Raw genomic sequence first — 16,208 nt, 5'->3', positions numbered from 1 at the left:
AAGATTGATTCTACAATGAAATATTAAAGACAGGCAAAACCGGGAGCATTCCCCAGAAATTGAGGACGTCTGGTCACCCTAACTATACTGATAGGGAATAAGCTTGTCTTCAACATTGCATGACATAATATGAATAAATATTATTATAGAAAATATATTAAAAATTTTAATTCAGTTTTAATACTGTAATAAAAAAATAAATATCAAGGCCAGAAAGATCTTTTTGCTGGTAATAAATTTCCACATAATTTTTACAAAACAATTTTATTTATTGACTAAATTCAACTGAACAGTTAAAACAGTTAGGAATTAGTTTTTAATACTTTTATACATTATTTCTTTTTCAGCAGATTTAACAATTTTTATGAAAGTAGACAACAGTATATATTCAAAAATTTATAAGTTTAAAAATAATTACCTAAAATAATCTGAAAAAGTATATCTAACTACATGTCTTAAAGGTCGACCTGCAAAATACATTAAAATAAATTATAAACTTTGAAACTGAATCTGTTATTTAATTTCAAAAAGTCTTCAAATACATACCAACAGAATTTGTGAAAAAGTGTGCCTTAAAACCAGAGAAATTATTTGTTGAATTTGTCACTAATTTAACAAGAATTCCATTTGAGTCAGATGTAATTGTTGCAGGTCGATCCTAAAAATTGTTCAACAAAATTATCATTGAAATGTTGTATATAAATATGTTAAATTTTTAATTTACAAATATTATATTAGTCATTAATCAACGTAGGAATATTCAATGTGTGAAGATATTTTGTCCAATCTCAATACAAATATTGAATAGATAGATGCAGAACTTGCAGAACTCTTTAAAAACAATAAAATGTATTATAATACAGGGTGCATAGGAAAGTCCCTTTAACCTGAAAATTCTTGCGACCGGAGAGAGCTACAGCTGTGCAAGTGAGGCAACCGTATAGTAAAGCGACTACACCCGACCTAATGCAAACAACAGCAGCGCCCCTAGTGGCGAAATTTGGAAGATAGAACAAACTTTCCAATTAAAAAGTTTTAGAACATCAATTAATTAGTATGAAATGACATGTGGTTCACACGGATAAATTGTCGCCTGCATACCCAAAAATGTCCGAAAGCAATGCAAGCCATTTTGTGTAAACGTTTGAAAGGAATAGCCATAGGTATAAAGAAATACGCACAATTTATTGCATAAAATACGTACTTACATCAATATAGTTTGATAACATCACACAAAAAACAACATAAAGGCGAACTGTCACAGTGATAACAACTTAATGTCGAGTATGTTCGAAAAGTTTGCTGTTGTTATCAAACTGTATTAATGTAAGTACGTATTTTATGCAATAAATTGTGCGTATTTTTTCATACCTATGGCTATTCCTTTCAAACGTTTACACAAAATGGCGTGCATTGCTTTCAGACATTTTTGGGTATACAGGCGACAATTTATCTTATCCGTGTGAACCACATGTCGTTTTGTACTAATTAATTGATGTTCCAAAACTTTTTAATTGGAAAGTTTGTTCTATCTGTTTTCGTTTTCGATTTGCACTGCCTATCTTCCAAATTTCGCCACAAGGGGCGCTGCTGTCGTTTGCATTAGGTCGGGCGTAGTCGCTTGACTATACCATTGTCTCACTTGCATAGCTGTAGCTCTCTCCGTTCGCAAGAATTTTCCGGTTAAAGGGACTTTCCTATGCACCCTGTATACAAATTCTCTTGTATATACAGTTTATGTTATCACTTACAAAATAGATATATCTCTTTACATATTTTAGCAATAAAGCAACAATTATAAAATAAGATAAATAAATGTTTTAATAAAGTATGACTTTATAAAAATAAATATCTATTCTATATAAAAAGAAAATGCTATATGTATTTAAATATTAATTCTTGTATATATTTTTCATGTAAAGGTTTTTATACTTACATTTCCACAGTAACGACTGACTTTATTAGACTCTAATTCATCATGTGTATTATATACTTCTACATAATTTGATGTGCATCCAATTGTTGAATTTAATTCAAATACATCAAATATTAGAGAAACTGTATGTTCTCCAGGAACTGAAATATACCATCGACATTCTGAAGTCTTATTATAAAAACCAGGAAATCTAGGACTTGTAAAAGTTCCATTGATAGTAGTAAAATTTCCTCCACAACCTGGACCTAATCAAAATATAACAATTTTATTTTATTTTCAGAATACAATATAATATAATTGCAATACTATTAACATGAAAATAAAATCACTATTTTATAACCATAGGAAATGTTTCATTTAAAATTATTCTATCAGTATCACATGGTTATTTCTAATTCTTCAAAAGTGAAGACATAATAAATCATAATAATAGATTATGTCATTGAATCCATGAAACAGGTTTCAATGTTTAACTTTGACAGTTGAATATCCAAGGCAGTCTGCGATGCTGAGGGACCTGATTCAAATCCAGATTTTAAATCTTAAATTTTTATGGGTGGTTTGTCCTAAACACTATCATAACCATTGGTTTGGAAGCCCAGGTTCCTTCACTTCATTAGGAAAAAGTGAATATAAATGTTAAATACAAAAAAATAATTTAATTACAGAGTTAATTACTGAATTAATAATTTACATATGTTTGTTACAATCCATTATAATAAGTATTAGAAGCAAAAATTTATTAAAATGTGTAGTGATTCATATTAAATATTTACTTGAGCTCTGTTGTATATTGGATCTGGTTATGTTACTTGAACTGGATGTCAGGTCCTATTTCTCAACAGCCTGCTGCCCCTATTATAGGCTTGGCAGAATCCATAATAAACAAATTTTGTTTTTATGCAAGACTGTTAATTATCTGCCATTGAATATTCAATATGTGTTAAATATGGTGAGAAATACAAACGAATTTAATACATAAAGCATTTAAGATTTCTTCTTACTGATGTGAAAAATGATAATTATGTCAATATACATGGAATAAATTTTCAATAGCAATAGTTCAATAATCAGAGAGCTTGAATAAGTAAGTTATCAAAAAAAATAAATAATTTATTAAATTAATCTATAAAACATTTTATTAAACTTTAAATTTCTTAATATTAGTATTTTTATTGAAAATTTATGTAACTAAAAATAAAATAGAAAAAATAATACATAAATACTATACCTTGATCAGTAATGGCATACATAATAGCAAATTTCATAGAATTGTGTGGCCGTACTCGTAAGAACAAATTATTTGAAGAGGAAAATACAGGATTTGGTGTTCTGCTACAAAAGATTCCTAACAATGGTGCAGAAATATCAGAGCCATTATGTACCTGTAAAAAATAAAAATTATAATTGGGCTGCAATTTGAAAAATTATAGACCTATAAATTCCCACGTCATTTGTCTGTCCTTCCGTAATCTCAAGAATGGTGTTAAATCTATGAAAGTTGAGACCAGATATGGAAAGTTTAGGGATAGGAGGCCCCGATTAACTATATACAAACATCCAGTTTGGACTGGAAATCATGATGATTCAATTCATATATATTTTTCTGAATGACATTAGATAGTGACTGGCATGACTCCATTGTTAACAGGAAGAGTATGATGTACAGAGACAAGACACTTGTACATTGAGAGCATTGTAACAATAAATTGCAGCCCAGCTTATGACAATGTCACAATAAATAATTGCTCATTGCTTTATAAAAATGATTTTAATTTATAATTATTAGTTAAACAGAAAGGCCTGGATGTCAAGACAAATTATGACATAGTGGGTGAAACAGCTGAACAGGAAAATGTACCTAAACAGGAAAGTACTTTTGTTTCTTGACAATGCTACATTACATTTAGACACTAGCTCAAAAATGTCAGATTATATTTCTACTGTTGAATGTCACTTCACACTCTCTCAACTTTTGGATCAAGGCATAATTCAATGTTTTTGTCATTTACAGACAAAAGTTTATGAAGCACATAATTGCAATCAGGGAATTGCTCAAATCACTAAGAAAGTACCTCAATGTCTTCCAAGCTATTTTGGGGATTTTGAGCACTTCGAGACAGGTTCTGCATTAAGAATTCCGAATTGTTTCTTTAAAGCTTGATTTTCTTCCAGAGATGAGAATGCTTAAAATTTTGCAGTGGTTTTTGCAAATGACATGGAGACAACACAGTCTAATGAATTCAACAGAATTTACCATCACTGTAAACAACTATATAGACAAATTCTGACCAAGTGCACAAGCCAAGTACATAAAGATTCCTTCAGTCATTTTCTGTGATATAAGAAAAAAGAATAAAGATGATAATGACAATGAATATGATAGCAACGGCTTTTCGCAACCAAAATGACATATGCTACAGAGCCATCAATAGTGTCATGCAGAGTGCTTCTAGTTGCAGATGACACAGAGCTAACACAAAATTTAATTTATGCATAATAAGAAGCAGATTACTACAATTAATTGTAAAAAAATCAAACAAATGTAACTGAATTTTTTTAATAATAATACTGACCCTTTTATGATAATTCATCACTTATTGTAGTCATATTACTATTTCTTACATGGTATGTATATAATGTTTATAAATAAAAATAGTGTAGACTACCTGTAAAAATAATTTTCACAAACCTCTCTTAAGCAGACATCCTTCTATACAAACAGTTTTTTTTTCTTTTATTTCTAAGTGTTTGTTATAGAGAGGTTTCACTGTATTTGTAACATTAAAATCATCAAAATCAAAGGTAAAAATAATTAACTTGATGAATAATGAATAATCACAATGGAAAGTAACAAATAATTACATTTTTTGAATAATTTAACATAATTTTCTTTAATAAATTTGAAACTGTGTCTTCCTGTTCTCTTTGTTTCTTCAACACTGTGCTGAAGAAACAAAAAAAAAATTTAACATAAATTACTTCCAATAATTTTACTTACTTCCAATCCAGTATTATCACAATTAGCAGGTGCATTTCTATAGCTTCCATAAAATTCTTGAAAATATAAACTTATGGCATAATTTTCTGGAGCCTGAATAAATAAATTACAGTCATCTGGATAATAATAACTCCATGGATATCTTATGTTATAAATCATTCCATTAGGTTGAGTGTAATTTTGAGGACATCCTGAAAAATTGATAAGATATAAGTATATGAATTCAATAAAGAGAAATTTGAGTTGCTAAATGTTATGTTGCATTTTCTTCTCAATTTAAGGAATGAAAAATATTGGCTTTATTTTAAAAAATTATCAGCATGTACTTATCAGATTAATAGGACTATTACACCGATGTATTGGTTATTAACACAAGAAGGAGTTCATAATCAGAAAAATCAAAAAATCTTTATTTTATCACCTGTAGTAGTTTTTCCGATAAGTCCATGTCGATTAAGGACAGTAAGGCAATTAAATTTGATAAATATTGGCACTTTCATTTATATTAATTTCTGAAAATAGGCCAAATCCATGCTTTATCCAAATTTCCTATGAGGACAGGGTAATCTTTTTCGAGTACAGTGGGTGATGGGTTAACGAACATAATCTGTTCCAAGACTTTGTTCGCTATCTGAATTGTTCATTAAATATTTATCAATTTATCATAGGTTTTTATGGGAATTTAATTAGTTTGTTCTGGAGACCCCAAAAAATAAAAAAATATATATACTTTCTTACTATGTTTATTTATATGTAATAATAAAATACATATATAAACAGAATTGCATTTTTATTAATCATGTTTTTACCGTTTGTGGGGGTTAAAGAATCTGTCTAATGTCGATTGCATTTCTCTCTTTTTCAGAAGTAATTAATAGCATTGTAATTGTAGAAATCCCTAAGTCTATTAACTTCAATCTAGTTTGGATGCCATTCGAAGATTGTTGTTCTGACATCCTCTCACTTCTTCAAAACATCTTTAACAGCAGATATTGGCATTAATCCTCTTTTTCAGAAGAAAACATATCTCACTTCAGGGCCTGCTCTAGGGGCGGACAACCCAGACATTTGTCCAGGGCGGCAGATCCAAAGGGCAGAATTTTGATTGTAAATGTGACAAAATATTTATAATTTAAATACTTAATTAATGGAAAATTTATATTTGTCGATTTTTTCTGTGGCTAAAATTACCATGCAATTTACATTTTGTATTTATTATTTTTGCCTAAAAGCTAAGAAAATATTTGCATTCCTTAATTCTAAAGAAAACAACCATAAAAGAGGGCTTTTGGGCAAAAAGGAAAGCAACACGGAAATAAGCAACAATGTTAAATTTTGTCCCAAACCTTAGTGTCACCTTAAGAATACTGCCGATCATACCAATAACTGTAGCCAGTGGGAGAAATGAGTTTCTCTAAATAAAAATCAATTAAAAACTTTTTATGTTCCACTACCATGCAAAATCATCTTAATAGTTTGGCCATTTTGGCAATTGTGCATGAAACTGCTGAACAAGTAAACTTAAGAGAGTTAATAAAAAAGTTTGCAGAACTAAAAGTGAGAAAAAGTTTCTTTTGATTTTAGTATAGTTGATGTACAGTACTTTTGTTTAGTTTTTATAGGATATAAGTTTTTTGCTTGATTGTACAATAATACATTTTTGTAATATCATTAATAATGCATCTAATTAACAATTTGTAACTAGATACAGGTATATTTTAATTTTTACTGTTTTGTACTACTGTAAGGAACTGAGTCCGAGCGTTATTTTTATTTTATTATATTTTTGTTTGGGGCTTATGTTTAGTTAGGACAAAGGTTCCCCACCACTGTCTTAGTAATCAAAAAAGATGATGATAAACCAACTCACAAAAGAACAAGCGCCGTAGGAAAAATCACGCGCACTTGCGCTGCCCAGTGGAAATGAACAGTCCACAGAAAAAATGAAGGGGGGAAATCCCCACATTCACTAAAAAAGAAATACTTACTAAACTGATTTTTTGGGAACAATTTTCTGGGATGTTATCCCAGAAAATTGTGCTAAATGCTTTATAAACGGTTTATAAGATTTTGTCGGAGAACTGAAGCTGCCAGAAAGAAATTTGATGTTAGACAATTAAATATGTGAATAAGGGGAGTAACCTAGCTGAATTGTGACGTCACCTCACAGCATAAAACCAGCTCGCTAACCGAAGACGAACGAGGTGATTTCCAGAGCGAGGTGTACTACTGAGTGAAATATTCGAGGCGAAGCCCAGATTGAAAGTTAGGCGATCCAAGGTGTTTAAAGGGGAATGCAATTTGACGATAGCGAAAAGATTGAGGAAACAGGTTCCTGGTATAGTGAGGTGACGAATAGGTGTTTGGTTCGTAAGAGATTTTGTTCATAGTTCTTAAGTATTTGATTTGTCGAATTTTCAAAGGAAAATTAAGATTAAGTTAAGCTAAGTAGCTGAGTTTTATTGTCGGGTTGACTTGTTGATTTTCGTTAATAAATTTTGTTTTGGATTATAGACATTTGTACATAGTTAAATTCAATTTACTAATTAAATATATTTGAAACTTTTTCTTTGACTTGATATTTGTCGTTATTCTTACTAATTTTTTCAGTTCATGTGTAAAAGCCCAGGCCTGGCAAAGACTAATTTCAAAATCTGCGTAAAGTACCCGTTAAGTTAACAGAAGTTTTACTGGCCGCAGTTAGTGTTGGTTTCCTGAGATACTAAAAATAGTACTTTACACTACTAGATTGTTAATTTTATATTAGATATTTCTCTCTAAATAAATTTAAGGGGCAGCAATTTGTCTTTTTGTCCAGGGCAACATAAATGTTTGAGCAAGCACTGCTCGCTGAGCTTTTTGGTGTTCTTCATTCAAGAGTTCTTGACGTTCTTCTGTCATCAGATCAGTTTCAGATTTCATTATGTGCTCTTCAATGTTCTTTATTTCTCAGATGTGATCTTTGTTACTTCTTCAGCTGCTTGAGTCTTCTTGATTATACAGTATCTTTCTTAGATAATATTGAACTGCAACCTATTGTAAACCTGTTCAAGCCATACTGCCCAGCAACATCAGACATCTTCTGTCCACTCTCTACCTTTGCTATTATACTCTCACCTTTCGAAAATAAAAATCAACGCAAAACTTAACGAGTGCCTTTCTGACAGTTTTGTGAATACTATAAAAGAATTATTTCTATCAGAAAAATGAAAAATAAAAGGCTGGAATTACAAGGGAGAGTTTCAAAGTACAGAGGAATACTATCCAATCAGTATATATCGGGTTGAGCATTGCTGTCTACATCTCCTGTGCTCTGAAAAGTTCTGAATTGTTGTTTGAAGGCAAGGGAAGACCAATTGGTATTCATTATTTTATGTCGCTTCTTCTTGTGTTTGTTCTATGAGGTGTTCATTATCCAAACATGCGTTTGTTGTTTGAACATAAAAGTGTTCATTATCCGATTTGTTTGTTAACCGATCACCCACTGACTCACTGTAGAACTAAATTGAATGCTCAATCTCAGTTCATTGAATTTTATGTTATCTAACAAGTCTCAAGTCACAGAACAATCTACAGAAGAAAAATTGGATGCTATTAATGCTGTAAATAAATCTATTTATATGGAATTTCTAAATTATATGCAATTGAAGTGTGGCTGTCGGCTATAATATTGTATATTTGTATTTTATTAATTTAAGTTAGTCTTAGCCTTTTCTTTGTTCCTTTGTTCTCACTTCTAGAACGTTCCTTTCCAACCATTTTCCCTTGGGTAGGATTACTGATTCCAAGAAGTGAGAAGAACAAAAGGTGAAGTGGGGCCAAGAAAACAAGAGGCAAGGTCAGTTTGGGCTCGAATTCTGAAGAGAGTGGATGGAAAAAGGGTAGTGCTCCAGATCAAGTGTAAGACGATTAGAGACTACGAGGAGCCAAGGAGTCGATAAGAAAGAATTCCTAAACAGAACTTTGATGAAAGCTACTAAAAGTATCATACAAAAGGTCTACAAGAAGGACAAGAAATAATGTCTCAAGGAAAGCTCCAAAGTGGTGTCTCACCCAAGATTACAAAGCCAAGAAAATCCTGGGTATTTCCATCTTCCTCTTATTCTATCCCTATTTGTCTACCATCCTTCTCCTTCCTTAGATATAAGTATATAAGTATTAGTTATAAGTTTCGGCCCATGTATAATTGTCACACTCAAATAACCCGTTGTTTGTTAGATCAATATTTAATGCCTGTGTGTACAGAAAGCATTTGTAGAGTTGGGATCTAAAAGAAAAGAGAACCTGTTCGAAGCAATAATAAATTACTTTGTGTTGGAAAGTCTAACGAGTATTTATTTGTACCATTCCGCTTGCTGGACCACGTACTTGTTGCAATGAACATCACAGAAGAATCCAAACACATTTTAATATCAGATCTTTTAACAAAAATTGTTGACTTCATTATGTTACAAGTGATAACTTATATTCTTAGAAATGATAAGTGGCAGCCACTGTATTTAGTGGATGCTACTTATTGTGATCATATCAGGATCAAACCAAAATGATCATGATAAATGAATTCATTTTTGATCATCTACAGCAGGGGTCCCAAAATGGGCAATATTAATCCTCAAGGTGAATTTGGAGTTAAGTGAAAACTAATCATTTTTAATGATTAGTCGGATAGGTTATATATATATAATAGTTCAAGATGTCATAAATTCATATGCTGTAAGCAGATCTTTTCTATGAAAACTATGTGTTAATTAATACTGACTAACCAAAATTATTTATTTCTTTATTATTATGATTATTATTCTTAAGAGTACAGTAATACCTCAGTTTTCATTGACTTTGGTTATCGTCGGTTTTGGTTTTGTTGATTTTCCTCAGATTTCGTTGATGTTCCCACATGTTCTCACTGCTAATTTTGCGAAACCACGCATTTTCCTGCTCAGTATGGCGTTGTCTCTCATTTTGTAAGCATTACCCTATGCGTCTAGCCAAACATTGGGTGCATTCAAAATCTCAGCATGCAGCCAGCAACTCTCAGCACCTCTGTTAAAAATCTCAGATAACTTCTGGTTGCTGCCAGCAAGCTTCCAGCAAACTGCAAGCGTCTTTTTAGGTACTCGATATACCAGCTATAAAGATGGCAACCACCATGAGGCTTATAAGAGCTCTATTTTGTGTTGTCAATTTTGAATTTAATTTATTTGTTGATGAATAAACCCTGAATAAATTAATATTCAGTTAATATATTAATAGAATATTTTAATATACTAGTATATTTACGTAAGACATCGTGTAAATTTTTAGTTGTTAAAGTGTAATCTTAGGATTGATTTAATTATTTAAAACTCCTACGAGAATTTAAAAAATCTTCATCCCGATTTTTCTTTTTGAAATTTTAATTTTACATTAAGCTGTTCTCATTAAACAAGTTCAAAAACAAATTTAACATAAGGTGGAAGTCATCATCATTCATCATTTTTGTTTTCCTTTCTCAAAATTCCCGGAGGCAGGGGGTTGACAAATCTTTGAAGGGGTCAACAGTCAAAAAAGTTTGGGAGCTCTGATCTACAGTCTTTATGTAATAAATTATTAATAAAACATTTTATGTATATTGCATTGTAAATTCATTTGATCAACATATTTGCTTTGCTTTGTAAGCCCTCCAATACCTTGTTGCATCTTGGCAACTGTCAGAGGGTTAGTTAGGTTAGTTATGTCAACTTCTTTGTCTCTTCAGTGCAACAGTTGCTAATTTTCCATTATTGTGTTCTATCATAATGGAAAAAGTAGATTTCTTTTTCTATAAGTAATTCAGTGCAGATGCTTTTATCAATTTTCATCCATACATTGAAATCATATACTGATATATCATCAAGATATAAATTATCATTGTTTTCCACTTGCAAAAATAACTGAGCTTGTCCATTGTTCTTGATTATTATACATATTTAGGCATATCCTGAACTCTTTATTTGCTACTATAGAATAAACAGAAAATAACCATGATTTGTTATGGTATGTTTAAAATGTTGAAATACATTGTAGTTATATTTTTAACCCCTTTGATAATCATTGGAGGACTGTAAAGTGTTACTTTGAATTCCTCACCATCATCTATCATGTTAACAATAATTAACTATGTTTTTTGAAAATTATTAGAGTAGTAATCAGAAGTAATGAATAATGCTTTATTATACTCATAGGAGTACAATAAGCCTGGTTTATTACTTCTGATTAGCTATGTTTTTGGGCTGCAATTTAAAAAAATTGTAGACCTATAAATTCCCACTGTCATCTGCTGCCCATCTTTCCTTAATCTCAAGAACAGAGTTAGACAGATGAGACCAGATATGGAAACCTTAGGAGCAGGAGGCCCCAATTAATTATATATGAACTTCTGATGCAAACCAAAAGTCACATTATTTCAATTCAAAAGTCTTCCCCCGAAAGCAGTTAATAGATGACAGGCACAACTCTTTTGTTAAAGGAAAAGTAAGATGTACAGGGGCAAGACACCACTAATTCGAGATGGAGAGCATGTATTTTAAATTAAATAAATTTAAAATATGATTATAATTGCAGCTTAGCATTGTGACAATGTCACAATAAACAATTATATTTAAAAAGTAATATATGCATCATTTTAAAAACCTTTTATTATATATTTTTATGTGTATTAAATATTTTTGTTGTGTTATTTGTAAATTAGTAATACACACAAAAAGCTTTTTAATGTATCTTCTATTTGTTCAGTGTAATATTTCAATTTTGGGTATCTAAAAATGAAATTTTTAATTGGAATAAGGGTTCTGCATGATATAAAATAATGTTATACAGTTTGCAATTTGGAATAGAGAATTACCAACAATTTAGAATAATCATTCTAAATTGTTCGCTGTTCCAAACTGTTGGTAATTTTGCATGTATGATTGATATGAGCACAATTTTAATTCCCATTTATCTTTAGGGAAATTTTTTTAATCAACCAACGATCACCTAAATGATTGGGCTATAATATTTGATGTGTATTATTTGTATTCTATAATTAAACTGTTTAAAAATTTATTCATCAAATGTTGTTGCATTTCTTTTAAATTATATCTGGTCACTAGATTGAATCAAGATTGTTGGTATCTACACTTTTAATGTCCTGTCCAGTTCTGGTGAGATAACAACTTTGTAACAAAACTTTTCCTTGTTTGACCCCAGTACAGTATATTAATAACTACAGTATATTAATAAAGTAACTGCTTATTTGTTTATTTAATTTACTAGTTAAATAGGCTATAGTATGTAGTGTAATTAAACAAATTTAGTATATACTAAAATTTTATAAAATTTTTTTTGATTAAACAACTATTATTTACTTTGAACAGACTATTGAGTATTTTAACAATAATAATAATAATAATAATAATAATAATAATAATAATAAATGCAAGTAGTTTTATGATAATCATATACAGTAAAATCTTGCTAAGTCTAAGGAATAAAAACATCCTGACTTTGAGTTAGAGTTTTGATTTTAATAATTTTAATACCCAATTTTCTCAAATTTTTCTGTGGTTATAAATTTCTTATTATCAAGCCATTTCTCAAGAATTCGTTCACAGAATGATTACAAAACTGTATACACTTTATAATGCTTAATGAATATATAATACACTTCATGCCAGTGTTTAGAAATTAAATAAATGACACTTCTGTGTTGTAGCGTTACTAACAGCGACTTGTTAAAATTCAGATGTACTCGCAAGCACTTTCAATAGCTTATTGCTATCATCCTCAGGACAAAAAATCGAATACATTTATTTTCGAATGATCAGCTTTTTAACGACTTCAAATTACGTAATGCACGTAGATGGAATATAGAATAAAACATTAAAATTGAAATAATTATAATATTTTTATAGAAACGTGCTGTGATGATGTAATCTCCCCTGATTAAATGATGGCTAATAATGTTTATTATTAGCTATTTATGTATTTTTGGGGAGATTACATCATCACAGCACGTTTCTATAAAAATATTATAATTATTTCAATTTTAATGTTTTATTCTATATTCCATCTATGTGCATTACGTAATTTGAAGTCGTTAAAAAGCTGATCATTCGAAAATAAATGTATTCGATTTTTTGTCCTGAGGATGATAGCAATAAGCTATTGAAAGTGCTTGCGAGTACATCTGAATTTTAACAAGTCGTTGCTAGTAACGCCACAACACGGAAGTGTCATTTATTTAATTTATAATGCTTTTGGGTGCATTTTCAAGGAACCTCCTTTTGTCCCAATCAGAACACCAGTAGCTATGAAGCTAGTAGGTTAAAATGCAATGTTGCCTATGTACAGTGTCTAACAATCTTTATCTTTATCAATAGTTGAAAGTTTAAAGTATTTTTACAAAGAGCACCCAGAATATACAATATACTGCAAGCAGATACTAGATTTAATGCATGATTGACATTTGTGGGCTAAACCTGTTGGTCACTAGCATCTAGACTTAACTAGCAACTCACTGACCAGTCCTCTTTATGCATTTTTACCTCAAAGATGAGCCTGGGACATGCTACATTGGACAGAGGCTTCAAGCACCTGGGAAGAAGAGTAGTAAACTCGGAAGTGATAGTATTTTCTTGGTCTTCCTTAATACAGTAGGAGTTGGGTCGTCTTGTAAGATTAGCACATGGGATTGGCTGAGGAAGTCTGCAGCTCTAGTTAGAAAGTCCTCTTCCTTGAATAGGATAAACTTCTCCTTGTCCGAAATCAGGAGCCTTAAATTGGCCGTTGCCAAGTACTGTCTAACGAGTTCGCTGTTCAAAGAGTTTTTGTTGTCACCTGTGGCTTGCTTTAGAGATGCAAGTGTTGGGACGATGGACAGTTCCATATCCATGAATCTGGTTGTCGCTTTACAATTCTTGAGCACCGCTAGGACTGCTGGGACTGCATCGAAGGCATCAGTATCACATGGTGGGGGGATATAGTTAGGTCCTCTTTGTATGATCTTGGAAATCCGGGATGGAATATGCTCCTCCATATAGTTGTAGAAAGAGATTGACTGCTGTTGTCTACATTGCTTGCATGTAGCCTCAAGGAGGCACATTGGAATTTCTTGTTTAATTTAAAGATCATCTTTTCAGTAAATAGTGATACAATATTTTGTAGTTTCCCAAGTTGTTCATAGAGAGAAGCCTGGTGGCATGCTTTTGCAAATCATAGGTGGGCAAGATATAATTTGAACTCCACTTTGGCCAGACATTTATGTTTATTTTTAATTAGCTTTGAAAGGAGCGATTTCTTCATATGTTGCAAGGTACCTCAGAGATATACAGGAAAGGTTTTCTGGTTGATGGTGATGCATTTCAAGACTATACTGTGCCCTCTTCACTTCAGTAGGAAGATCAGCTGGGCATGTAACTTGTTCACTGTTTCTCCAGACATGTTTCTCCAGATTTAACATGGTAAAAAAGAACATCCATTGTCCAGTGTTCATGTTGTAAGTTAATCGAATTCGAAGGTTGGATGTCACGCCAATCTTTTACTTAAACAAGAAAAGAAACTATCACAAAAGGCATTAAATATGTATAAATACCGCTTTATAAGACGTTGTCCTCAGGCAGATAGAAACTCAAATAAATCTAAACTTAAAGCACACATCTATCATATAAAGAAGAACCATATGATTGCTCTGGTCCAATTTGCATCAGATCCTGAAATAGTACCATACTGAACTGAAGCTAGACTTTTAAGAATGATGTTTAAGGGAATAAAACTTAAGCGGCTAAAACTATTAAGATCTACAAACAGGAGTGTATAGGAGGATGCATTGATAACAAAGACAGATTAAATCTAGCACAAGATTGGTAAGTTATGGTGAATTTAAGCAAGGAGGTGTGAATTAATTTTTAATATCAACAGCCACTTGATATAATTTTAATATCCAGAATTGATCCACACAGGGAAACTTTTAACAGCTAGATTGACTTGTTATAATTTCATATCCAGATTTAAGATCCACATCTGGGAATTTTTTTCAAAAATAAACTGAAAACCTTGAGAATTTTTGAATCATTATTAACTGAATAACTGAAAATTTAAAAAAAATTTTTTTAATGCCTAGAACAGGATATTCAAATAGATTAGAACATTTGGAAGCTCAATAGAACTATAGCTTATGATTTTTCACCTGAAGAGAGCCTCTGAACAAAATCAAAAATGTTTGTGATTGAATACTCAATATGCTGGAAGTTGTATGGCAAATGTAAACTACTCAGAACACCAGTAACGTAATATGTTATAATATGTCAGCATGAGGTTGTAAGTGTGGTATTGTATTCATATGGAGTCGTAGTGTTTGTTTTCTTAATCATCTACATTCACTTGAAATATAAGAGAAAATGGACCTATCAAAAGGTGGAGGGTACACAGGAAAATAGGTTCAAGTTAAAAGTACTGACAATTTTGACTTAGTGAAAACATTATATGGAAAATCCTATATACTGTGCTTGGAACCAGTAGACAACTTCAAGTTAATGCATTCAACTTAACAAGGTTTTATTGTGTATGGAATAATAATAATAACTTCAATATTGCTATTTGTTCTCTCAATACATCTTTTAGTGATAAGCATAAATTTTAATGAGGATAAAATTTTAAGATAATGCACTGTATATATCAACTTGATTAAGGAATATACCATGCAGTGAAGTTTTTAAAGTGGTTAATAAGTTTATTTTAATTTTATTTTATGTATTTCTTTTCAAATCAACCTTTATAATAATTTACATTTACTTTAACTTTTATATAGCTTATGAATACAAAGTTGATTCATCCAGTAGTCACTAACAGAATTTGAAAAAATAGTCAAACATCTGTAATAAAGGACTGAAAAAGAGCAGAAGGCCTAAAATGCATTTCCTGCTATCATAAAGTAGGAATTGTCAATTATTGGTGTGTTGTTCCTTATATGATTTGTTCTCTTCAGCAAAATTTATGCTTATCATTAAAGGAATTTCAATATTATTTTAGTAACTTTTTACATCATTAAAAAAGTATCTTTAGTTTTAAAATCTAAATGAAAAAAGACATACCTTGAATTTGATAAGATAATGAAAAACCACGTCCACCTCCTTGTGAATCAGATGTAAAGTAGAGAAACACATTTCTTGTAACTAGATAATAGTGTGGGACATTATCATCACAAAAACGGAGAGTTCTGCTATCCTAAAAATAAAAAAATTTAAAGAAAAAATTTCACAATTAAAATTTAAATAA

General features: G+C 30.9%; 1 protein-coding gene across 1 annotated transcript in view; it reads right to left on the bottom strand.

Annotated features, from left to right (window-relative positions):
* Positions 1–248: 248 nt before the first annotated feature.
* Positions 249–16,208, bottom strand: part of LOC136980838 (cubilin-like) — a 292,841-nt gene continuing 276,881 nt past the window's right edge. The window contains 6 exon segments of the mRNA XM_067277042.1: positions 249–467; positions 547–658; positions 1,937–2,181; positions 3,168–3,321; positions 4,938–5,128; positions 16,025–16,157. Of these exon segments, the coding sequence (XP_067133143.1) occupies positions 415–467; positions 547–658; positions 1,937–2,181; positions 3,168–3,321; positions 4,938–5,128; positions 16,025–16,157 (888 nt within the window). The 3' untranslated portion in view covers positions 249–414.

This window comes from Centruroides vittatus, unplaced genomic scaffold, assembly GCF_030686945.1.
Source record: "Centruroides vittatus isolate TY-2023 unplaced genomic scaffold, ASM3068694v2 contig_726, whole genome shotgun sequence".
Lineage (NCBI taxonomy): Eukaryota > Metazoa > Arthropoda > Arachnida > Scorpiones > Buthidae > Centruroides > Centruroides vittatus.
Note: the sequence above shows the minus strand (reverse complement) of the source record. Positions and strands in the feature narration are given on the sequence as shown.